Source organism: Asterias amurensis, chromosome 3 (assembly GCF_032118995.1).
Source record: "Asterias amurensis chromosome 3, ASM3211899v1".
NCBI classification, from domain to species: Eukaryota; Metazoa; Echinodermata; class Asteroidea; order Forcipulatida; family Asteriidae; genus Asterias; species Asterias amurensis.
The window spans coordinates 23,547,033-23,573,626 of NC_092650.1; the positions used below are offsets into that span (position 1 = coordinate 23,547,033).

The window sequence follows — 26,594 nt, forward strand, 5'->3', positions numbered from 1 at the left end:
ATCCTTCGCCATCTGTGCCACATGGTTCTTTCATGGACCAAATCAGTTATCTTGACGAGGTCGTGTCTTTGACGAAAGAGGTTATTGTCTTCATGGAGTCATTCAAATTTTTTAGAAGAATTTTTTTTAATTTTCCAGTTGGGTGGTTGGGGAATATCTATGTCAGTTTTGTGTTGATTGTGAACAAAAATTCAAATTATAAGGATCTATGTATTTGTTATGTAAGACAAATATTTAATTCTTTCTGTAGTGCTTTGTCACAGAATAGCCCAGATTTCACCCTTTGATTACATTCTGTGACATTGCACTCACATGCATTGAATATTTGTATAATATAACAGTCCTATAATAAATTTGCAAGGGGTCCTGCATTGGGCCAGTGAATCATGGCATGATAACGTAGGACACGTCCACAAATCATTGACAATGATCTATGCCTTGAGTGTTTACTGGGGAAAGACAAATGTCATGTTGCATTTTACATAATGGAAAAATAATGTGTGAATAAGTAAATTTTTAAGACTCTAGGTCCTATTTTGGACGATTTGACATGAACATTTAGATTTTTATTTTGAATAGCTATTTGTATAGATTCAAGAAAGTTATAGATACAATTTTAAGTTCACCAAAATCACGCCGATGATAAGTACTAGTTAATTTAAAACAATAATTGAATTGTTGTCTGGATTTGAACATTATCTCGCTTCCATACGTATCATCTTGCTTGATTGTCCATGGCATTATGCAATTGTTTTTGTATGTTTTGGTGTTTTTTTCATGTTCAAAGAGAGCATCATTTGTCAAAATTCTTCAAGAAAAAAATCAACGAAAACAAAAAACATGTCTTTTTGTGAATATTGGGCTATCATGCCATAAGTAATTTAAAACTGAACTGACCACTTTGCCAACCATTCCAAGAAATGCTGCAGTTAATATATGTAGCAAGATAAACTAAGACATCCCACAAATTAAACGACAAGGGTTCATGTATTGTGTGTTTTATATTAAAAAATATTTTTACAGTGGGACCGTTGTCAACTATTCTAGCATTAGACAATAAAGCATGACAACATTACCTTTTGACGCATTGACATATCAACACAGAGCTAGACTATAACGGGAACTGAGCATATTATATGGGAATCGATTCACTCTATGGATTTTAAACTGTAAAGGGAATCTATTAACATTATGGATTTCGATTCTGTACTGTGTAAATTAAGCAAAGCAGGGTCTTTATTGCACAAAGAGCTAAGATTTGTCTGAAGTGTTTATCAATCAATCTTAATTTCTAATGTAATTTGGGGTTTCTCAACTTACACCGATATGTGTAAGCACTGTATACATGTACTCGGTACCTCGATTTCTGTGGGAACAAAAATCACAGGCATATTACTTGAGTGGGATTCGATACACACCAGTAAGAGGTTATAAAGAACAAATGACATTCTTTATCCCCGATGCAAAAGTTTACATCTTCATGAATTAAATCAATGATGTACCTGATGCTTCTCTGTGGTATAGCGGAAAGACGTCTGGGCCCAATTTCATGGCTCTGCTTACCGTAAACACATAATAGGCGCTTACGGAAGCAGGGAGTTCTGTGCTTACGGCAAGCGTATTTCACAAGTTAGCGGCAAATTTTGGCTTCTGCGCGTCCGTACTCCACGTTACTAAGCATTCTGCGCTTACAAGGCTAGCGCAGAAATTCAGCGCATAGCGGGGAATCGTGATCGTAAGTGCAGAATTCGGTGGTAAGCAGAGCCATGAAGTTGGGCCCCGCTCTAGCAATGCAATGGCCATGAGTAGATTGTTTGTTCACAGAACTTTGGGAAAGTAAAAAGTGTACAGTGCATCGAAATAAAGGTAAAAACAAATTGTATTCTTTGCTATTAATGCCAAATGATGTAAATTTTTAGAGATTGTTCCGGGGTGGTAGCAAGCCCTTCCGTTTGATTTGGAAAAAATAGAGGATCTTTTTTAATTAAGTGTGTTTTGCAACTCAATGTATGCAGCTTGTGTTGACCATATTATAACCGCAGTAATGTGTTTGTGTAATTTTACAAACTGATAAGGTTTGCTTGATGGATGCAAGTACAATGTACGCTGTACATGCTTTTTAACTAAAAGGTTTTGTTTTCATGCAAGGTTTTCGGTTTCAAGCCTCGAAGTTTTTTTTTTGCTTTTTTAATACTTTAGGATTTCTATTGATTAAGTTTGTTTTTGAATGTTTCTAAGAATGTTTACTCCCGTTGTTATAACTCAGTATTTTCTTATGTTTTAGTTTGTCTAATTTTCCATGTTCAGCGCCCTAGAGCATGTTTACACATGATTAGGGCGCTATACAAGTTTTTGTATTATTATTATTATTTAAGAAAAAATATTTTTGTAACAATATTATTTTTACATGAGTTTTCTTCCCCATAATTTTTAAAGTGTATTATTTCAAAAATATAGATGTCTAATTTGTAAATAAAGTCTTTCATTGTTTTTACACAATGATGTAATTTTTTTTAATGTACATGCTGTCACAATGGTAGCATGATAGTTTTCACTATATGTGTCGTTTTACATAAGTTTCATCAGTACTCCATTTTCACGTAACTATAATATTTACTATTCATATCTATATTTATAGGTACTGTTTTATGCTTAGTATAAAAGTATATTTTTAAAATCTAACCTTTTCAACCAAATATATATTCAGACTGTATTAATAGATACACATACTAGCTTATTTTATAGAGTTTACAGTTATTTACACGGGGTCTTCATTGTGTTAACACAAGTATATTAATATTTTGATGTATAATGCTGATAGTTTAGGTAATTTTAACTCAATCTATTTTCACTATAATTGTAGTTCAAAATAAGTTTCACCAGTACTCCATTTTTACGTACTATACTCTTTACTATTCATTTATGTTAGTATCTATTTTGTAAGTTGCACCATGATGCAACTTGTTCTCTAATCCTACCCTTTCATGTTTCCCTGCATTGTTATCGAACAATGCTTTTACCATTATGGTCCATTAATCCATCCTTTCATACTTAACATCCTTTGTCCTCACCACTTTACTCTTATTGGTCCATAGCTACCAATTGTTTCTGAAATAGAAAGTTTGATTTGCTATAACTTTCTCGCTTCTTTCTGGATCCTTCTCTTAATCCCTTTCCCTTTTTTTCTTTTAATGGATATGTATTTGTTTGTACTTGTTTTATGCCTCTGAAGAAGGTCCGGTTCGGATCGAAAGCTAAGGCCATCTACCCTACTCATTATATATTTATAGTTACCCCTATATACTTGCGGTTAATGTATAATACGTAGGGAATATGGCCTTAGCTTTCGATCCAAACCGGACCTTCTTCAGAGGCATAAAACAAGTACAAATAATCACATATCCATTCATAGAAAAAAAGATGGGGAAGGGAAGGATCCAGGAAAAAAACTGTTAATATAGAAGTAGACTTTTTTAATCTAACCTTTTCAACCAATTAATATATTCAGACAAACATATCAGCTTCTTTCGTAAAGTTTTTTTTTTCTTTTCTTTTTTCTTTTCACTTGCTCCATGTATATTTTGCATCTGATTGGCTTACGGTCCCATGGTTTCACGCGTGCGCCCAGCCACAGTGCTGTAATCTTCAAATTTTCTGAAGCAGGACTTTAAAGGAAGAAGTTAACGGTTGGTTTGTTATTTACACAGGGTCTTTCATTGTTTTTACACAAGTATGTATTGCTGTTACAACGGTAGTATGATAGATAGTTAAGGTGGTTTTGAACCCAAAATTGGTATTAAATACTAATTTGTCCTTAATAAAAGATAACATTTGTTGAAGTGAGCATCTAACATTCAAACTTGTCGTTATATTGTGTTTGTGGTGTTCTTGTTAAATTCGAAAAGGGTGTATAGTTTTATTTTATTCACGTAAAACTCTCCAAATGTCAAGGCACGACCCGTTTGTAAAAAGTGTGGGTTTTATTTAAATAATTAAAAAACAGGATTTGCTATTATTATTTTTTCATGATTCAAGCTTAGATGGGGTTGTCTTTGAAGCTATTATTTTGTTTGGTTTTTTTTTTTTTTTAATGTTGCCATTTGCATTTTTTGTACTAGGATTAGTACAAAAATATAAAAATTTTAAAAAATGAGTACACAGCCCCAGTTATTGGGTCTAGTTATGAAATACAACTATGTCATGGGACAGATAAAAATTGATCTGCATATAGGTTGCATGTTATTGCATTTTTTGTTTTGAAGTAACTTTATATTATATGGAATGCCAAAGAGGCACTTAATAATCGGTGATAGTCTTTTGCAACCGGTGATTAAATTTGTCATCGGTGATGGTCTTAGGTCATCGGTGATCAACTTTAGCAATCGGTGATGCATATACACGATCGTTGATGGTCCAAGTTGCAATCGGTGGTTGATGGTCCAAGTTGCAATCGGTGGTCAACTTTAGCAATCGGTGTCTGCTTATTCAAGATCGGTGATGTTCTTTCGCCATTCGTGATCAACTTTAGCAATCGGTGATAGTCTTTCGCAATCGTTAGGAACGTTACAGATTTGGTAAGAAACAAAAACTGTGAAGATCACAGATTTACATAAAATTTACACGGTGAATGATCGATGATATCGATGATAATGGTAGAAAACATCCTTTGAGATATTACTGTAGGACGCAAGCCTCGTGCGTCTTGGAACATTGGAACCCGTTAGTGAGTGCGCCATAGATATAGAATATAATATTTTATCTATGGAGTGCGCGAGTTTGTTCCATAGATATAGAATTAAGTTGTTCTATTCTATATCTATGGTTTGTTCACGCGATACACGCGTGCGTAATGCGTTTTATGCGTCGTGTTTCTGATGCTTGCGTATGGCGTACCACCGGCGTTGCCTGTTTATGTAGATATATAGCTCTATGGTACCGGTACAGTTTTCACAGGATCGGCTTGGTTGTAGACAGGCCGCCGCAATCTTTTACAATTTTTAGAATCAGCAGATACTTTCAGCATTAATATATATAAAACAAATGTTTTTAGTTGTGTATTATTAAGCATTTACGGCAAGTGGGGAAGAAGGAAGTCACAGGAATTCGAGGAAAGATACGTCACACGGTAAGTGAAAGTTTTATATAATTGGAACACTTTGTATCCTACCCTAATAATCTTGCAGTAGCTTACTCCTTCATTGCGTCTAGTGCAATGAATGGTAAGGCCTAGCCTATGTACTGGCATATAGGCCTATAACCTAAACATGACATAGGCCTACTCTATCCCAGGTTTGGACTACTTTACAGCGCAGTATTCAACCGAGACCGACATCCTATAGGGCTAAAAACGATACCCCAGGGCCTAGCCGTGGAGGAGTACCATGTACATTTTGATAGTTTATTTAAAACCTATATTAAGTAAACAATTAGCCCAGCCCAGGTTGGACCCTGCCTCCACGGTCACCTTCCACGGCAGTGTAGACGAAAAGTCCTCCAACCTGCCGAAAATGTAATTTGTATAGAAAAAACAAATCAGAAGTGGTAAGACTGCATGTCTTGCAATTACAAGGTTGTGGGTTCGAGTCATCCGAGCTATAGCCGCTGATTTCACAATGACTTGACTAGAATACGTCGTTGTCGTCTAGTTTTGAACCTTAATTTCTTGATTTGTGCAATTTTTCGTTTTAAAAACGAAACATGACAACGACATTGAGTTAGCCCTATAGTTTAGGACTCTTCCTCTGGAGGGCTAAACGATAGTATGCTTGGACTGGTTTCTAAAGAATAATGACTATTAATGGTAAATAATTATTCTAAAAAGTTCTTGTTATCTTATCAGGATGGGAGTTGATGAGTCTTTGTAATGTGGTGGATGGAGAACTGACGCTATAGTTCAGTATCACTTGACCCCAAGTTGACCCCTCCATCATGAGGATCCTACCATCATTGAGTTTATCCGCAGCAATCATCAACTGCATCATTATAATAAGCATTCAACATGTTGAACAGACACTTGGACAGGGTAAATCATACTTTTCACTGGATTCCTCATTTTTCACTTCAAGTTCGTAATCTTAGAAAGTAGAATTTACTTAAGCCAGCTACAGCTCAGCAGTCGAAGACCCAAGAATAACTACTAACATGAAGGCAACAACAAGAAGCAAGCTGAAACAACTTGTTCAGTTTAAGGTTTGCCGCAATATTAAAACTCCTTTAAAGGCAGTGGACACTCTACTCAAAATAATTATTAGCGTAAAACCTTAATTGGTAACATAACTAGTTATGGGGAGATGTTGATGGTATAATACATTGTGAGAAACGGCTTCCTCTGGAAGTAGCGTATTCTTCGAGAAAAATAGTAATTTTCCACGAATTTGCGTCTCGAAACCAAGCATCTGAAAGCACGCAACTTCGTGTGACAATGGTGTTTTTTCTTTCATTACTCTCTCGCAACTTCGATGACCGATTGAGCTCACATTTTCACAGGTTAGTTATTTTATGCATATGTTGAGATACACCAAGTGGGAAGACTGGTCTTAAACAGTTACCAATAGTGTCCAGTGTCTTTAATTAAGTCATGGCACAAGTTTAACTTTTGATGGCCGTGAAGGAACATCGAACACATCAACATGACAACATATCAACATATCAACATGACAACATTTTTAGCTTGTGCCCCAACCAAGAAGTGAATACTGACGCAAAAAGTGCATGACCAAAAAATATCTAGCCTAATAATCGACGAAATTCACGACTTGGGTACCTCCCAAGTCGTAAGTTTTGACGTCATTCGTGACACAAAAGCTCACGACTTGATGCCAAGGCCAAAACTGCAAACTCCAACGAAGTCTGAAATATTTGTTTGGTTTCAGCATTATGCAGGTCCTGATACAAACACATGTTCATCAAACAATTAGACACATTGTTCGTGTTCCTAAAACACTTACTTATCTTAAGACTTTTGTTTTGCGTTTTAGATATGTATTCTGTGCGACTTGTTGGAGGAAGCTATAGCTCTGAAGGCCGTGTTGAGGTGTATGTAAACGGTTCATGGGGAACAGTTTGCGATGGCCAATGGGGCATCAATGATGCTACAGTGGTGTGTACACAACTTGATTTAGGAAGTGCAACGTCAGCCAAAATGTCAGCCCATTTCGGTCAGGGTAGTGGAAACATAGTTATGGATGATGTCGCTTGTACGGGCACAGAGACCAACATCGCCCAATGCTCACATTCATCAAGTCATAACTGTGGCCATCATGAAGATGCTGGTGTAATCTGCAGTGGTAGGTTTTATTTGTTAAAGGAACACGTTGCCTTGGATCGGACGAGTTGGTCTATAAAAAGCGTTTGTAACCTTTTGTTATAAAATGCATATGGTTGGAAAGATGTTTTAAAAGTAGAATACAATGATCCGCACAAGTTTGCCTCGAAATTGCGTGGTTTTCCTTTTACTGTGCGAACTAATACGGTCGGCCATTTATGGGAGTCAAAAATTTGACTCCCATAAATGGCCGACCGTGTAAGTCGACGAGGTAAAAGGAAAACCACGCAATTTCGAGGCCTGTTTGTGTGGATCATTGTATTCTACTGTTACAACATCTTTCTACCCATATGCATTTTATAAAAAACGGTTACAAACGCTTTTCAAAGACCAACTCGACCGATCCAAGGCAACGTGTTCCTTTAAAGTAGTACATGTCAACTTAAAATGTTTGTTTAGGTATTTTTAATTGGCACAACGGTGGTGGTTTTCTCCGTAGATTTTTTTTTTTCTTCTTTTGAATGAAACTTGTCCGCAGAAAAAAAAACTAAATGGTGTGTTCTGAATGTTTTGTAATAAACCAATAGTAAAAGACAAGAATCAACTGGAAGTGTCCGAAAAGGACGAAAGAAACCGATGTAGACCAACCAAAGACACACCACAACAGTGGCTCAGAAACACTGGGTTGAAAGCAGAGACGGAGGGCCTTGTATCATTGCCGCCAAAGACCAGAGTCTCGCCTCCAGATCATTCCGCGAGCGCATCATCAAAGATGGAATGAACACACAATGTAGGATCTGTGGACAATATCAAGAAACCGTAGACCACATTGTCTCCGGTTGTCCACAGCTAGCGAAGACTAAGTACAATTATCTACATTTTAAGGCAGCGCCATAAATTCTCTGGAAGATCTGTAGCCATTTTTGAGACGACGAGTGGTATATAGACCTTTATCACGCTGTCTCCATCTTGGTCATGTTCCCTGTTTCCAATAACAGTAACGAATGTCAACATTCATTGCGCAAACATGGCACCAAACTATTATTTCGTCCAGCCTCAGTTTGGTTACGATGAGTATGAATGGTGTAAAATCAAGATGGCCACACCGTGATAAATGTATATAGACACCAGCCGACAACGGTCACCGAGAATGATGTTGTAAAGAAGTAGCCTTTAGTCAAGGCGCACGCGGCACACCGGATAGCACGCACAGCCCCAAAAATGTAACGCACGAAAAGTAATTGTGGCTTCTTATTGGCTAGCAACTCACCACGCTAATGCATTATGCATTACATTTTCTCCCACCTAAATCGTTGGCAAATGTAAAGAAAAACATAAGGCCCCGAAACGAGTTGGTGATAGTCTTTTTTCGTGCGTTACATTTTTGGGGCTGACATGTGCGTGCTATCCGGTGTGCCGCGTGCGCCTTGACTAAAGGCTAGTGAAGAAGGGACTGGATATAATTCATTAACCGTATCCCGGGCAACAATAGCATTAATCTAGTTAAGATAGCACTTCTTGAAACAACCCACATATTACGTAGAAAAACTGTCCATGAAATAACATCTCCCCTTTAGCGCCTCAGATCCATGGTCCGGAACCGGTCTATAAGATTTTAGATTGCATATAGGGGAAACATCATTATGTGAGAAAGCTGTTGCAGATGCGGCGCTTTTGGGAACAGCGAGGATTCTAAGAAGGGCCCTCGAGAAGGCTACGGAACGTAGCCCGACTCGAGGAGTTACCGGCAAATGTTATCTTTCTTTTGCATGCTATGATAAGATGAAATAATAAAAATAATAGTGAGAAGTTTTGCTAACCAACAACAATTATGTTGACAAATATTAAAAATAAAAATACTCAATTGTGTTATTTATTAAACAAATACATTAATCTGTATACACTTGTCTCGCTTTACAGGTTTGTCTGTACGACTTGTTGGAGGAAGCACCAGCTCAGAAGGCCGTGTTGAGGTGTTTCTAAACGGTGTATGGGGAACAGTTTGTGATGACAGTTGGGGCATCAATGATGCTACAGTGGTGTGTACACAACTTGGCTACACAAGTGCTGTATCAGCCAAATCGTCAGCCTACTTTGGTCAGGGTAGTGGAGCTATCAATTTGGATGATGTTGCTTGTACAGGCACAGAGACCACCATCGCCCAATGCTCACATTCATCAAGTCACAACTGTGGCCATCATGAAGACGCTGGTGTAATCTGCACTGGTATGTTTTGGTTTTTAAAGTACTGTACACGTCAATTTATATTGTGGGCTTTATCTGTTTCGAATTAGTCTAAAACCAACAATTTTGTGATGTTTTAAGATTATTATTGTTCTTCCTCTTTTGAATTGTGTGTTTTGTATTTCAACGAAATCCCCCCTAAAAGCGTGTATTTGTCGGGTTTAATCGGGTATTGTAATGATGATCTAGATGTCATGGGCAGAAATAGAAAAATACTAACCTTTGACCTTTTGACCGGTCGAGGGAGATATAAGGTTAGCTTCGAAGGAGATGGGTAAGATCCAAATACCAAGACCTGGCTAGGATAAGATTTGGCAGATGGAAGTAAAAGAAGCACCGGTGGTGGTTTTAGCGCTTGGCGCCATTCCGAAAGAACTGGAACGGAATAATCTAGGGACAATAAACGATGTGACCTATGTTTACATTCAAACCGCCCTCTGTTGACAAAACACTATATACGTCATGTTTCGCCGGGCACTGAGTTGCGCAGTCATAGTAAGATTGCGTTCACTTTCTAGCTGGCTGCGGTGTGCGCGCCAATCATGTTATGGTTTTCGTGTGACGTCAGAGGTCACATCGTCTATAGGTATGTTGCAGAAGACGGCGCTCTTGGGAACAACGCTCATCCTGAGCAAAGCCCTCGAGATCTTAAGGCTACGGAACGTAGCCTATAACCGACTCGAAGTACCGGTGTCGCGTGCAATTATGTCCTCTGTGCAATACTATCCGGAGGACATTATTGCATATGCAATAATGTTCGCCAGACAGTTTTGCATATGCAATCGTGTCCACCCGGACGCTGCTACAAATGCAATTGTGTCCGCCCGGACACACTTGCACGTATGCAGTTGTGTCCGCCCCGTGCAAAACCATCCTTGCAGTAAGTTAAACGCCCTTGGTCGACGAAACACGTTCGCCATTTTGTTTATAAGCTACAAAGTGCATGTCATTAAATGTTAACTTTCTTGTGCATGCTTTGATAAGATGAAATGGTAAACAATTAAAATAAAAAAGACCAATTGTGTTTAATCCAAAAGGTTAATCTTTATACCTTTGTCTTGCTTTTTAGATTGGTCTCTACGACTTGTTGGAGGAATAACTAGCTTAGAAGGCCGTGTTGAGTTGTATGTACACGGTGCATGGGGAACAGTGTGTGATGACTACTGGGACATCAATGATGCTACAGTGGTGTGTACACAACTTGGCTATTTAGGTGCAACATCCGCCAAAACATCAGCCTACTTTGGTGAGGGTAGTGGCGAGATAGTTATTAATAATGTCGCTTGCACAGGCTTCGAGAGTAACATCGCCCAATGCTCATTTGCGACAATTAACAACTGCCGCCACAGTGAAGATGCTGGTGTAGCTTGTTATGAAGACCAAGGTACTATTATCTAATGTATTTAAAGGAACACGTTGCCTTGGATCGGTCGAGTTGGTCTTTGAAAATCGTTGTAACCGTTTGTTATAAAATGCATATAAGTAGAAAGATGTTTTAAAAGTAGAATACAACGATCCACACAAACAAGCCTCGAAATTGCACGGTTTTCCTTTTACCTCGTCGACTACCACGGTCGGCCATTTATGGGAGTCAAATTTTTGACTCCCATAAATGGCCGACCGTGTTAGTTCGTAAAGTAAAAGGAAAACCACGCAATTTTGAGGCAAATTTGAGTGGATAATTATTGTATTCTACTTTTAAAACATCTTTCTAACCATATGCATTTTATAACAAACGGTTAAAAAAATGCTTTTTATAGACCAACTCGTCCGATCCAAGGCAACGTGTTCCTTTAAAGGCACTGTTGGTAATTACTCAAAATAATTATTAGCATGAAAACTTTATACTTGGTAACGAGCAATGGAGTGCTGTTGATTTTAAAACATTGTGAGAAACGGCGTCCTCTGAAGTAAACGTAGTTTTCGAGAAAGAAAGTAATTTTCCACGAATTTGATTTCGAGATCTCAGAATTAGATTATGAGGTCTCGAAATCAAGCATTATATGCACACAACTTCGTGTGACAACTTCGAAGATCCAATTGAGCTCAAATTTTCACAGGTTTGTAATTTGTTGCGTGTGTTGAGATACACCGAGTGAGAAGAATAGTCTTTGACAACTACCAAAAGTGTTGGGTGCCTTTAATTGGTGCTGTAATCTTTGTACTACTTCTGTGTATTACGGCGATTCACTAAACGGGTTTGAAGAATGACTAAAACAGACATGTGCATACGATCAAAGAAAGCGTTCGCAATGGTTTAAAGTTCAATCCTTTCTATTCCTGTCCCTTTGACAAAAGCCCGATAGACTAGCACTGCGAGACTAACGCGGTAGCTCATATTTTCAGAGCTAAATTTTTAAAGTAAAGATTTGAGAAGTCGAACCTTAAAGGTAGTGGACACTATTGGTAATTGTCAAAGACTATAGCCTTCACAGTTGGTGTATCTCAACATATGCATAAAATAACAAACCTGTGAAAATGTGAGCTCAATCGGTCATCGAAGTTGCGAGATAATAATGAAAGAAAAAACACCCTTGTCACACGAAGTTGTGTGCGTTTAGATGGTTGATTTCGAGACCTCAAGTTCTAAATCTGAGGTCTCGAAATCAAATTTGGGGAAAATTACTTCTTCCTCGAAAACTATGGCACTTCAAAGGGAGCCGTTTCTCACAATGTTTTATACCATCAACCTCTACCAATTACTCGTCACCATGAAAGGCTTTATGCTAATAATTATTTTGAGTAATTACCAATAGTGTCCACTGCCTTTAAAGTTAAAAGCCCGATAGACTAGCCCTGCGAGACTAACGCGGTATAGCTCATATTTTGAGAGCTAAATTTTCAAAATAAAGATTTAAGAAGTCGAACCTTAAACCTCGCACAGCCCGCTGCTGTAGACTGGTCCTTTGCACTGGCGATTCTTTTGACACTTCTCTCTCAAATCATGTATAATTCCCTAAGTTCTGTTACTGTCTGACGTAGATTACTCTGTGCGGCTAAGCGGAGGAAGCAACAACTTAGAAGGCCGTGTTGAGGTGTTTCTAAACGGTGCATGGGGTACAGTTTGTGATGACCAATGGGGCATCAATGATGCTACAGTGGTGTGTACACAACTTGGTTTAGGAAGTGCAACATCAGCCAAAGTGTCAGCCTATTTCGGTCAGGGTAGTGGAAACATAGTTATGGATGATGTCGCTTGTACGGGCATAGAGACCAACATCAACCAATGCTCACGTTCATCAAGTCATAACTGTGGCCATAATGAAGATGCTGGTGTTGTTTGTAACAATTCGACGACAGGTGGGTATATAGGTCACTTTTTGTCGAGATAAAGACAATCAGAAGATCAGTCGTATTGTATAACCAGAATTATTATAAACAAACAACAACAAAACAGATGTACAATATGATTTTGATGTTTTATGTTGTGGATAATGATGTGACTATGGCTATACAACTCAACTTGCAGGTAGACAAGTCTTAGCCTGAACATCTGACGTCACACTTCCAGGTTCGTGACTAATGCCGGCAGAGGAACACGTTGCCTTGGATCGGACGAGTTGGTCTTTGAAAAGCGTTTGTAACCGTTTTTTTATAAAATGCATATGGGTAGAAAGATGTTGAAAAAGTAGAATACAATGATCCACACAAACATGCCTCGAAATTGCGTGGTTTTCCTTTTACCTCGTCGACTAACACGTCGGCCATTTATGGGGGTCAAATTTTTGACTCCCATAAATGGCCGACCATGTTAGTTCGCACAGTAGAAGGAAAACCACGCAATTTCGAGGCAAACTTGTGTGGATCATTGTGTTCTACTTTTAAAACATCTTTCCAACCATATGCATTTTATAAAAAACGGTTACAAACGCTTTTGTTTTGACCAACTCGTCCGATCCAAGGCAACGTGTTCCTTTAAGCCGGCGTGTTCATTCACCTTTCACCTAGACGGTCATTTCACGTAGAGATACGCAGTCAAATTCAACACCAACTTTACATTTAATTACATGAACATGAATGTGCATGTACTGTATACACGTGGACACGTATGTGTTTTGATTGATTGGTCCGTAATGTCACTGCATTTTAGTCACTGCATGCATTGTATCTTATGGAATCACTGTATTTGGAATAGCAAGAACCTGCCATTATCTAGACTAGCCTGAAGATCTGACGTCACACTTCCAGGGTAAAGACAGGTGCATGCCCAGTCTAGGTCTAAACCAGTGTAAGCTCTAACCAACAACTGGGCGGCAGATTAAAGGGGGGGGGAAGCTGAGCATTTTATACTGCATATAAAAAAAAAACATAAATAGAGAGTTTAAAGGCGGTGGACACTATTGGTAATCACTCAAAATAATTATTAGCATAAAACCTTTCTTGGTGACCAGTAATGGGGAGAGGTTGATGGTATAAAACATTGTGAGAAATGGCTCCCTCTGAAGTGCCATAGTTTTCGAGAGAGAAGTAATTTTCCACGAATTTGATTTCGAGACCTCAAGTTTAGAACTTGAGGTCTCGAAATCAAATCTAAACGCACACAACTTCGTGTGACAAGGGTATTTTTTCTTTCATTATTATCTCGGAAGTTCGATGACCGATTGAGCTCAAATTCTCACAGGTTTGTTATTTAATGCATATGTTGAGATACAACAAGTGAGTTGACTGGTCTTTGACAATTACCAATAGTGTCCACTGCCTTTAAGGTAATATTTACTGCACGCAAATTTTAATTTAAAAAACTGGTGGAATTGTTTTACTATGCAGGGGGTTATGAAGTACGGCTTGTGGATGGTACTAGATATTTGGAGGGCCGGATTGAAATGTATGTAAACGGTGCATGGGGAACAGTGTGTCATGACGGTTGGGACATTAATGATGCTACAGTGGTGTGCAGACAGCTTGGCTTCTCTGGTGCAACGTCGGCCGAATCTTCAGCTTTCTTTGGGCAGGGGAGTGGGGAAATAGTTCTGGGCAACGTCGCCTGCACTGGTCCAGAAAGTAACCTGAGAGAGTGTCCATCGGGCAATAGTGACTGCCACCATGGCGAAGATGCAGGTGTCATTTGCAGCGATGATAATGGAGTTTGTAAGTTTCTATAATATTGTCTAACATTATTCGGGCGCGACACATCATTTAAGTGTGTATGTCAACACGGTAACGGATGAATTCAGTTATTGTTATTATACTTTTGACGGAAGGGGGAGGGGTAGTAAATAAGATATTTACTTGTGTATGTATTAGGGTTTCTTTATAATGGGTTTGCTCTTTTGGATTGTGATCGGGCCACTTTCCTAATGGCTTTCGTTTGCTTTGATAGTGTCATCATTTTTAGTGTTTTCTTATTTGTTTTTTCAAGGGCCCAAAATCTAGTTTTCATCAAAATTACTATCCATAAAACCGAGAAGTGACAGACAAACATGGCCAGATGATATTTTGCGGCAACATTTTAGTGGCTTAACTCTTGCCTCGTATAGACCTGAAATTTGTGTGCCTTTTGTGGCTCAACTTAGTTTGAAGATAGCTGGAGCACTTTGCCTCAAATGCCCCAGGGTGATATGGGATACACTTAATTATTTGGTGCAATGTTCTTTTGTAAAGGCTTTTACGTTATTTTTAAACTTCTAATGACATCAAGAAACGAGTTTTTGGGGGGAGTGTGTGGGCCATACTGTCCGCATATTTGAATAAAAATCCTTCCATGACGTTGTTACTATTCCATACATCAGGGGGTTATGATGTACGACTTGTGGATGGTATCAACCATTTAGAAGGCCGTGTCGAGGTGTATGCAGACGGTGCATGGGGAACAGTTTGTGATAACGGTTGGGGCATCATTGATGCTACAGTGGTGTGCAGACAGCTTGGCTTCTCTAGTGCAACATCATCCAAAACATCAGCATATTTCGGTCAAGGTAGTGGAGATATAGTTATGGATGATGTCGCTTGCACGGGCACAGAGACCAACATCGCCCAATGCTCACATTCATCAAGTCATAACTGTGGCCATCATGAAGATGCTGGTGTAATCTGCATTGGTAGGTTTTATTTGTTAAAGGTGGACTATAACAGATTATTGATATAGCCAATATTACTATTTTTGTACAAGAAATGTAAAATAAGGACTGATATTTTAGTAGTATTCAATAAAACCTTTTCCTTCATGCAAAAAAAACACGAATTCGCGCGGCGTACTCCGACCCAGAAAACTCAGTTTCGGCAAAAGCCGGTGACCCACGAACCATTCATACACAGTGTGTGACGTCACACCACGTACCGAAGCTCTGTACACAGTGTGTCAGGTCGATCGTGTGCGTGCATTTTACATGTACATTGAATGTGGAATAACATCGGACACTATAGGCTGCATTTTTTTTGACACAAAAAAACAGTGAAACTGTCCGATGGCAGCGGGTCTCGGGAAAACCACAGTATAGATGAGGAAAAGGCATTTTAGGGAGGCACTTCAGAGGAAAGTGAGGGCTCTAGCGATAAGGGGAGCTCACCGGACGAGAGAGAAGCCGAAGACGTGTTATGAGTACATGTAGTTAACCAGCCCGGGGACGATGATCGTCAGGCCGAAGACGATGAGCCAAACCCTGATGATCGACGGCTAAAGACAGACTGGTAAGGCCACAAAACGTTTCATGAAATATACTGAATGATGCTTCGTTTGATCAGTTTATTTCTGCTCCCAAAAATAGTTGAAGGCTATCCTTGACTAAATTAAAACATGAACGAACATGATGGACAAGGTTTATTGTTTACCTCCATTCACGTTATAATACATGTATGTGAACAACACATGCACTGACTTGGGCAGTATAGAAACGTGAGGGGAGGGGTAATTTTTGTCTTGCGTTTTATACTTGGTTGGCAAAATTCATACATTATCAATTTAAACTGATATTGTAGATAACCTATGTTGTTGTTTTTCTCCACCAAGTAACTGCATGGTGGTTGACACATGTGCATCTACACAAATATCTCATGTACATGTATGTAACTGCTACTTTGGATTATGATTGCCTTCTGGCATGGGTATAGTTTTAAAGCAATTCAGGTACACACATGCAATATTAACACTTCACCATGCAAACCACAAATCTGTTGTTAATAATTTTGTATGAATTCTTTTGTTAATAATTTTGTATGAATTCTTTTTTGTTTTACAGAAAACACTGCAATGATGATTATCAGCAAGTGGTGAGCTTAGGACTATCTTGTCCGTTCAACCGCTGCCACTGACATCATGTTTGATGGCAGCAACACGAAGGACGTTTCCAAACCCTCGTGTACAGTACAGTGGAAGGATTTTCGTATCCACCAACGGATTAGGCAGCTTTGCTTTGGTTTATTTGTCTTCAGTCGTAACAATTTTCCAAGTTATAATGATCCGGAGGGAGTGAGAAATAATTTGATAAGCCATAATAATTTACGTATAAATGTACATGTATATTTCATTTTGTTTCTTTCAGATGGGTGGGTGGTTCAAATTGATTAATTTAATTTGAACCACCCACCCCTCTGAAAGACACAAAATGTAAATTACTATGGCTTATAAAATTAGGTGTGTGGTTCAAATTGATTAATTTAGCACTTATGTGCAATAAACTTGTCCCCTGTTGTCAACAATACACTATGATTAACATGGTAACAACATTCAACTTGGTTAGCAGAAACATAAAAACAAAACAAAAAATAGAAGCCATGTACACCTCCATAATAACGACAACACTAAAACTGTATGTATTTGCAAACGACAATAGTTTATTTTTGAGTTTAAAATATCAAAATTGAAAAAAGGTTGCCTAGTGATAGCGAAATCATCTGAACATTCCATCATCAAAAAAAGTTAACTATACAACCCTGTCAACGCCCCTACCCCCAAAATAAGAAAACCTAAGCCATGTTATGTACCTAGTTAGCTGTGGTTCTCTTTGTAAATTGTAAATTAAGTTGTACATTAAAAGAATATAATAAAATCATTGTGTACAGACCATGTCATTCTGTTTTTAAACAAAGTTGATTGTACTACCCTGGTTACCCCCCCCCCAAAAAAAAATATATATATATAAAAAATAAAATAAAAACCCACATCAATGTGTACAAGCTAGGGCCCAATTTCATGGATCTGCTTACTGTAAACAAAGAATCGACACTTGCGGAAGCAGGAAATTCTGTGCTTACGTCAAGCGTGTTTCACAGGTTACCAGCAAATTTTGGCTTTTGCGGGTCATGGGTGCATACTTGGTTTATACCAGGCATTCTACGCTTACAAAGTATTAAGCGCAGAAATTTAGCCTTTGGACGTAAGCAGAGAACCGTGACCATAGCGCACATTTTGGTGGTGAACAGATCCATGAAATTGGGCATAGGTCATTCTTTCTTTAAACAAAGTTGATTTTACTACCATGGACCCCCCCCCCCCTACCAAAAAAAAGCACCAAAAAATCAATGTGTACAGGCTAGCTAGGGCCCAGATTCATGGATCTGCATACTGTAAACAAAGAATCGGCACTTGCGAAAGCAGGGAATTCTGTGCTTACATCAAGCGCGTTTCACAGGTTACCAGCGAATTTTGGCTTTTGCCGGTCATGGGTGCATAGTTGGTTTATACCAGGCATTCTACGCTTACAAAGTAAGCTCAGAAATTTAGCGTTTGGACGTAAGCAGAGAACGGTGATCATAAGCGTAGAATTTGGTGATGAACAGATCCATGAAACTGGACACAGGTCATTCTTTCTTCAAACAAAGTTGAACCCACTACCTTTGAACCCCCACCCCCCCCCCCAAAAAAAAAAAGCTGTTGCATCCTTTTCCGGCTGGTGAAGGTTGATGTCAATGACACGGGGGTTACACATCAGCTGCGGATGGAGTTGTTTTCGTGTCTTGTCACCCTGCTGACAATGAACAAGTGCATTGTGCATGCATTCTATGCGTATCTGTTTAATGAAAAATAAAAAACAAAACCAAATAATCGTTATGTGGGATTTCTTGAAAATTTACAAGGCAGAAATACAATCTCGGAAGGTTTGACGTAACACCATGTACTGACAATCTCTCTTTGAGTTTGCGTAGTTTTGAAAAGAACCTTACAGGAGTTAACGCAAAACCAGTACAAAAGGAGTCCACATGCAACAAAACCAAGGGGGCAGGTTTTCTTTATGTCTGATAGAAAACATGACCTCCAACCACCCCCCTCCCCCAGATCTACACCTAGTACAAAACTGTTCAGGTACAGATCGGGGTGGGGGGGGGGGGGTTTGCGATTCAACACCCCATCCCCTCCCCCCCCCTCCCTGTGAACAGTTTTCAAAGGGGCAGCTGAAAAACTAAAAATGAAGAAATCATCTGATCCTCTGAAAATTTGCATGCATAGGCCTACTACTTACCTAAAGTGCTATTGAGAATCTTAGGTCTCCATTTCTAGTTCTGGCTAGCATGTCTTCGTACTGCATTGTCTTTGTCCTGCATTCTCATTGTAGTGTAGAGCTGCGAGTTATTTCTGTACAAAAAAATATAAAAACAAAAAATAAATAAATAAACAAAAAAACTAGTGCTGAAAAAGAACTGGCCTTATTTTACAAATGCAAATATAGTAAACACTCCATAATTAACCGTGCCAAGCCAATAAACACAGCTATAGGAAAACTTCAGACTAAACTTCTCTGGAATTGGTAATTCCTGAATTAGGAGAGAAAAATTCTGAATGACCATGGATGGGCAATTATATGGATGGGAGTTTGAACATATTTTTGAGCTGTGCCTTAAAAAAAAAAAAGCAAACAATTCTTAGGCAGCTTTGGCAAAAACAATGTCCAGCAATCCAGTATAGACCAATATAAATACATGTCAGCGAGGCCAATAAACTGTTAACTGTAACAATCAACTTTTTAAATGGATTAATATAGTGTTCACACATGGTTGAGCATGAACATGCCAGAAAGTGTAAACCAGGGCATAAACATGCCTAAAGCACTTGGGTGGCTACATGGATTCATCACTCAACAGAGTCAATACACTATGTAGCTATTTTATGGTAGTCGGGTCAGATTCAGAGCATGCACATCGTGTCATTTGACAACAAGATGATTGTTCCTTGCATGAAAAGGGTAGAGATTGTTTACTATTTTTCTGATTACAATTACATGTACAAGTATTGGGCCTGAATTAATAATGGAGATAGTTTCTCAGTAGTAGATTTTTAAAAATTATTAACAAGTACTTACCAGGCTTTTCTCTCTCTCTTTTCTGTAATGCCACTTGATTCTTTTGCTGTTCCACGGCCACTTGCGACCAGGGCCACGGCAGAGGGACCCCGCCGACGTCGTAACATGCACAAGCAGCACTGGCTGGGGCCTGGTGGTAGAAGATCCCCCTGAATTCTCTCGATGCTTAGAGGTTTAAATTTCGGAATCGATCCAGGCTTCTTACACAAACTTTGAAACTTCTAGTGCATCCACAAACAACCAAATAGTCGGCAGTATTTATAGCTGATACATTAGAAACAAAAAGCTTCGTAGCACACACGCACGCCTATAGTGTGGATGAAAACGCATACACAACACACGGAGTAACATGGCGTAATCTTTGTTTACTCTCGTTGCTTCATGGGTATGACATCACCATTTTTTGACCGCGTTCATGACGTCCGCTGGTTTACAAATCCGCTTGGATTTCAGTGTTGGTTTAATAGCCGGGAACCAGTCCAGGGCGGGAAATTTCAAAATCGAAGAATCGAGGTCAAATTTTTTCGGTCAAATTGTAGCAAAATTATTTGGAGAAAAACATGACCACAACAATGAATTGATAGCTGAACACAACATAAACAAGTTCTGATAGTGATTTTAATGTAGGAGTACCGTTATAGTCCATCTTTAAAGTAGTTCATGTCAGCCTACTTTGGGCAGGGTAGCGGGGAAATAGTCTTGTACTGGTTCAGAGAGTAACTTGAGAGAGTGTCCAGCAAGCAGTAGTACTAGTAACTGCCACCATAGCGAAGATGCTGGTGTCATTTGCAGCGGGGATTATGATTGTAAGTTTCTCTTCTGTCAACATGATCAAGGGTGAATTCAGTTTTTGTTCCTTTTGGCGGGGGTGACTGTATTTTTTGCATTACATTTGTTTTTACAGCCTGGGTGAAATATTTGTTTGTGTTTGTAACAGGTTTTTTTTTTAAGGGGCATGCAATATAATGAAATTGTTATGGCAAGGTCTACTGCCCCCTGTATTTGAATAATAGCATATCGTGATTTTGTTATACTATTCCATACATCAGGGGGTTATGATGTACGACTTGCGGATGGTATCAACCATTTAGAAGGCCGTGTTGAGGTGTTTCTAAACGGTGCATGGGGAACAGTGTGTGATGATGATTGGGACATCAATGATGCTACAGTGGTGTGCAGACAGCTTGGCTTCTCTGGTGCAACATCAGCCAAATCGTCTGCCTTCTTCGGCCAGGGGAGCGGGGAGATAGTTCTGGACAACGTCGCCTGCAATGGCTGGGAGGTTAACCTGAGAGAGTGTCCATCAGACAGAAATATGAACTGCCATCATAGCGAAGATGCTGGCGTCATCTGCGTTGAGGATTATGAAGATTGTAAGTTTTTATTTATCTTGTCTATAATATTAATCAGAAATCAACTCAGCGCCAACTGCAGTTGATATTTCAAAAATACGAAACTCGTGCTTGGCCCTGAACGTTTTGCAGCGAATACGGGTACTGGTAAATGCTTATTAAATAATTTTTGCAAAAAATACTTATTTGCCAATTAATGTTGAGTGATTTTTAACTCGTACGTCAGTTCGTGGCGCGGTCCGACGATGGGATTTGTAAAAGACCAAGCTACGTGACTATTGCCAAGGCCTTCGTGGTTTGGACAGCTTCATAGAGCTGATATCCCGAGCGATTGGAAAGGAAAGGGAGACCACGCATGCCACTCGACTTGTACGCGTGGTCCCCCCTTCCAGTCGCTTAGAGATGAAGCTATCCAAGCCACGAAATCATTGACAAAAGGCTAAGCCGTGACCAGTCTGGAGGCCTCCAGCACTGCTTATTTAGGCAAATTGTATTATAAATGAAATAACATTTTAGTTCAATTTAATTGTAGTACTTATTTTTTTCACCAGCATATAGTTTCGGATTAAGCTGGATTGCTATAATTGGGATATCTGTTGGATGCGTATCTGGCCTGATTGTTCTATTCGTATGTATCCGCCATGCCTGCTGTTCAAACACAACCAATACCAGGGTAAGTTTATTAATGAACAAAGTGACTGTGGGGGAAAATGTTTCCCTCCATCCTACAAATCTAGACTGTTTTCAGAGGATCATCAATTCCTTCCTTCAGCTCCCCTGAGTTCTTTCCACTTTAGATAATTGTTCCTCTTGTAGCCCCATACTAAGAGTGGCTTTTAGTTTTAACCTTGTTTGGGGCGGACATGCATATAACAAATACATGTATAAAGATAGGCCTATCATAATAAAAAGGTAACTTGCGGGTACAAATGTGTAAGACCTCTTCTGGTGTTTGCTCTTAAAGTCATTATACACTTTCGGAACAGAAAAAAAAATCACGGATTTACAAATAAATTTCAGGGTTTACGGAAGGTAATGGTAAAAGACTTATCTTGAAATATTATTCCATGAAATGCTTTACTTTTTGATAAAACTTTAAAATAATTATCAATTTTCGACATCGAGAATTACGGATTTATAGTAAACACATGTCATGACACGGCGAAACGTGCGGAAACAAGGGTGGGTTTTCCCGTTATTTTCTCCCGACTCCGATGACCGATTGAGCCTAAATTTTCACAGGTTTGTTATTTCATATATAAGTTGTGATACACGAAGTGCGGACCTTTACCGAAAGTGTCCAATGGCTTTAAAAGAGCCATTTTGGTTTCGACGTTTTTCAGAACTGTTATTTCCGTGGTGTTGTTACTGAAAGCTCTACTGCAGGAGTGCGTTTTGGCGACCCCAACCAAAAACTGTTTCTGACGTCATAACCAAAACGGTAACCGAGCTCACAACTCGGTTATCGTTCAGTCTGAACAGCAGAACCAACGACCAACAACCGAAACAGTTTTTGGTTGGGGTCGCCAAAACGCACTCGCAGGTCGCTCTGAACATGATTCCTCAAACTATTTTGTACTCGGTCGGTTTTCACAGGCACGAGGTACTTCAGTGGCACCACAGAACCTACCAGTTATAGTTCATCCAAGCTCGGGTGTAACTATTCAAGGCAACGCCGTTGCTCCATCGGCGTTCTTCAGTCCTTCCCAACAAAATGTGGTCCTTAATCCTTATAACAAACCGTATCCAGTGGCTGCTCCGATGCCAAACTATGCACCCTCCCCGCAAGTCGCTCATCAGGGGCCACAACCAATACAGGGTACCACAGCGTACCCACAAGCCACTCAGGGTACCACCACAGCGTACCCACCAACCACTCAAGGTGCCTTACCCTACCCACCACCTTACCAATGTGGGGTGAATTATCGGCCACCTAGTCCGGGTATTGTACCACAACCTACAGTCGCCTACCCACTACCACCACCCAACCAGGGTGACACTTCTGGGACTTTCTATCCACCGCCAAGTCACGCACTTTACCCGCCATCTGAGAAAACACCAGAGCCCCACCAAGGGGCAGCTAAACAATGACAAACTGGTTTGGGTCGTCAGGTTACCAGACCCAAAAGTCCAATGAAAACGCAGCTTAAGCAGTCCATATTTATAAACAACTTTAACATCATACAAGACGATAGAACACACAGTGTATAGGTTGCGTAAAAAACATGAATGTTTTACAGTTTATTAATATAAAAAAATACTCAAAATTAAATTTGTCATTAATCAAATAAAATTTATTAGAAGTAGTAAAAAATAAATGGACGGATTAACCAAAGTATTTCTTTAAACAAATGGTGCATTCTGATTGCCTGTTGCGTGTGACATCACTAAGGAGGAAAGTTTATTGAAACGAAATTTCTAATAAACTTTAATGATACTGAGTATATACAATAAATCCGTTTTCATAAATAAGATCTGGGTATTGGTAAGAAACAAAAAAAAATAGTGAAGATCACAGATTTACATAAAACTTGCATGGTACAATGATGATGTTAGTAGAAAACATCTCTTGAAATATTTCTGTCTGATATGTCGTATTTGATGAGAAAAAAATCTAACTTCGCGTTTGGAGTTTATCGCTTTAGTGAGCGTTTTATTGATTTTTATTTTGTTTATTTGGCATCGATGCAAGGCAAAATTTGTAATCGCTTCTTCACTATTCTGACCAAGATGGCCGATCGATCTCAAACTTCTACAGGTTTGTATAGTTTATGTATAATATGGTGGATAACATAAAGTGATTACACTGCCATCAACTGTTTTGTGAGCCCAAAAAAATAACTATGTAATGTTCCTTTAAACCATTTTCAAACGGAGCTTTATGGACTGGAAGTGGCGCACCCAGGGAAAGGGTGGCCTTTTATGTTTCAAACACCACACCCAACCCTAGCCTCACCCAACCCCAGACCAAAAATGAAGGCCATAAAGAGAGACTTGGGATCACCTGTCTCCCAACCCCCCACTTGGGTTAAACACTTTTTTGGGGGTGCGCCACTTTGGTTCTGGGTATAACGTTATACTAGTATATACACCTTTCCCATGAAATATGTAAATTACACATCGGACGTCCTATACGAATTTACACTATGGCAAAATGAGGGGAAATCTTGCCATCTTATGGTGCCGATGGTGGCGTGACGTGTAACATGCGTATGTCTGACTCTATGGCCCTTTTCGAAACCACGGCTTCGGCTTTGGATTCGGCTTCTCAGGCTCCGTCCTCTCGTCTGAAGCCCTGAGCACGTACGCAAAGCGCACGCCAACTTGCCAAAAACAATCGCGGGGCAAAGCTAGCTTCGTAAAGGGCCTACGGCGTTTGCCAACAAAGACCGTCTGTACGCATGCGTGAATGTAATAAGCATATTTCACGGAAAGGCTTACTGGTTGAGACTGATATCTTACAACTATCTAAAGCTAAACACAACAAACTGCAATATAATTCCAGGTATCAAAACAAATACGGTCAATATATGCCAAGACCTTTGCATAAATGCCGGTTTATTTGAACCAATGGAAGCCGGGGCCCCCATATCAATGTTGACCGTACACGATAAAATTTGAAATATTTCTGGAAAATTGCCCTACTATAATCTGAACGTGCATTAAAAACTATAACTTTATCAAATCACATTTAACTATAAATTTTATTTTAAAAACTAATTTGTATCCCAGCGTTCAAAATTACTTACAAATTAAAGAATTAAGGGTTTTTTTACCAAAGGGCATAAAGTTTAGCATAGTAAAAAAATGAAAATTGTATATCCTAGCGTGCCGATTATATGTTTTTGGTTTTTTTTTTTACCAAATGGGCATAGCTTTTAGCATCATAACATTGTGGAAATTTAACAATAATTATTCAGGTCACGCTTCATAGTGTTGGTTGATTTCATCATCCGTGGTTTATCAACACGTTCACTGTCTCTGGCAACCCTGCCGCATTGACAGCAGTCACTGTCAGGTAGTAGTCTGTATGGGGAACCAGCGGTGATACACGCATACCAGTATCCATTGTCTCTATCCACTGCATGACGTCACTTCCGCCAAGGACGGTACCGAGAGAGACTTCAAAGAACATTGGAGAGGAGGACATGAACATTTCGTCCCAGCTTAAATCAACCAAGGTGCCATTGCCCTGCCATGTCGTGATTAGAAGATTCGAACCTGTAATAGTAAAAGCACAGACCAATCTTTACTTCATACGTGCGACGCCATTCGACGTGTTTCCTCTTGCTCAGAGCTAGCTGTTTCTTGGTTGGTTGATATTGCAGCCTGCAACTCACTAACCATTCGACGTGTTTCCTCTTGCTCAGAGGTGGCTGTTTCTTGGTTGGTTGATACTGCAGCCTGCAACTCACTAACCATTCGACGTGTTTCCTCTTGCTCAGAGGTGGCCGTTTCTTGGTTGGTTGATATTGCAGCCATCGTACGTCTTGTGTCCTCCAGCTCCGATGAAACAGTTTCATTCATTAATACTTTGAGCTCTTTCACCAGGTCTTGTGTGTTTCCGAGTTCATCTTCAAGAATGACTAGGTAGTTTTCTACAATAAGCCTTAACTTGTCTACCTTACTATTTGTGTCTACATTACATGAAACCGTTCTCTGATGTCTGGAAGCTTCAACTTGTAGTTCAACTTGAGCTTTCACGATCAAAACGACCAAGAGCGAACGTGTAAACAACCCCATGTTGCTCAATTAACTGCAACTACAAAACACGACTCTTTCGTTGCTGAATAGAGTAGAAATGTATAGATGAGTGAGCAACAGCCTGTCTGTAGATCATTTTACATTGAACAGATGGTACCCGCATTAAAGTTTGTTTTTCTTCCTGATACGCTGTTAGAGCAACCTGGATTCTTAGGGGAAATAGCCGTTGAACGTTAAAGACACTGGACACTATTGGTTATTGTCAAAGACCAGTCTTCTCACATCTCAACATATGCATAAAATGACAAACCTGTGAAAATTTGAGCTCATTACTGGTCGTCGAAGTTGCGAGATAATATGGAAGAAAAAATACACTTGTCACACGAAGTTGTGTGCTTTCAGTTGCTTGATTTCGAGGGCCTCAAAATCTAATTCTGAGGTCTCGAAATCAAACTCGTGGAAATTTACTTTTTTTTTCTCGGAAACTACGTTACTTCAGAGGGAGCCTCTACTCACAATGTTTTATACTATCAGCTCTCCATTACTCGTTACCAGGTAAGGTTTTGTGCTATTAATTATTTTGAGTAATTACCAATAGTGTACACTGCCTTTAAGAGAGACTGACTCGGGAACTATGTAGGTAGGTCAGAGTTCAGAAAGTGTTGCGTGAACAACTTTCAACCAGACTCGATGATTGGTTTTGGACTTGGGCCAGACCCAAAGTTGTTATAATGACGTGTTGACAACGAACCAGGTGCAACTCAGTCTGAAAATAACCAGGAAAGATGGCTTAACAAG

The 26,594-nt window shown here is 39.4% G+C and overlaps 2 protein-coding genes and 2 long non-coding RNA genes across 4 annotated transcripts in view; 2 read left to right on the forward strand and 2 right to left on the reverse strand.

The window, feature by feature from the left end:
• The window catches only part of LOC139934785 (scavenger receptor cysteine-rich domain-containing protein DMBT1-like), a 38,152-nt gene extending 14,964 nt beyond the window's left edge, over positions 1 to 23,188 (forward strand). The window contains exons 12-21 of the mRNA XM_071929190.1: positions 6,978 to 7,286; positions 7,852 to 8,022; positions 9,185 to 9,490; positions 10,578 to 10,892; positions 12,491 to 12,808; positions 14,276 to 14,596; positions 15,238 to 15,546; positions 20,790 to 21,113; positions 21,644 to 21,765; positions 22,689 to 23,188. Coding sequence (XP_071785291.1) covers positions 6,978 to 7,286; positions 7,852 to 8,022; positions 9,185 to 9,490; positions 10,578 to 10,892; positions 12,491 to 12,808; positions 14,276 to 14,596; positions 15,238 to 15,546; positions 20,790 to 21,113; positions 21,644 to 21,765; positions 22,689 to 23,183 — 2,990 coding nt within the window. The 3' untranslated portion in view covers positions 23,184 to 23,188. The remainder of the gene's footprint in view (positions 1 to 6,977; positions 7,287 to 7,851; positions 8,023 to 9,184; positions 9,491 to 10,577; positions 10,893 to 12,490; positions 12,809 to 14,275; positions 14,597 to 15,237; positions 15,547 to 20,789; positions 21,114 to 21,643; positions 21,766 to 22,688) is intronic.
• Positions 15,559 to 17,782, forward strand: LOC139934522 (uncharacterized). Its single transcript, XR_011785712.1, has 2 exons — positions 15,559 to 16,135; positions 16,684 to 17,782. It is a non-coding gene; the product is annotated as an uncharacterized lncRNA (long non-coding RNA).
• Positions 16,843 to 20,381, reverse strand: LOC139934521 (uncharacterized). The gene is made up of 3 exons (XR_011785711.1): positions 19,741 to 20,381; positions 18,904 to 19,016; positions 16,843 to 18,453 (listed from the first exon to the last, which is right to left on the reverse strand). It is a non-coding gene; the product is annotated as an uncharacterized lncRNA (long non-coding RNA).
• Positions 23,189 to 25,209: 2,021 nt separating the features above from the next.
• LOC139934520 (uncharacterized) lies at positions 25,210 to 25,835 on the reverse strand. Its single transcript, XM_071928776.1, has 2 exons — positions 25,437 to 25,835; positions 25,210 to 25,313 (listed from the first exon to the last, which is right to left on the reverse strand). The coding sequence occupies exons 1-2, from the start codon at positions 25,833 to 25,835 to the stop codon at positions 25,299 to 25,301; spliced, it is 414 nt and encodes a 137-aa protein (XP_071784877.1). The 3' UTR covers positions 25,210 to 25,298.
• Between the last annotated feature and the right edge of the window lie 759 nt (positions 25,836 to 26,594).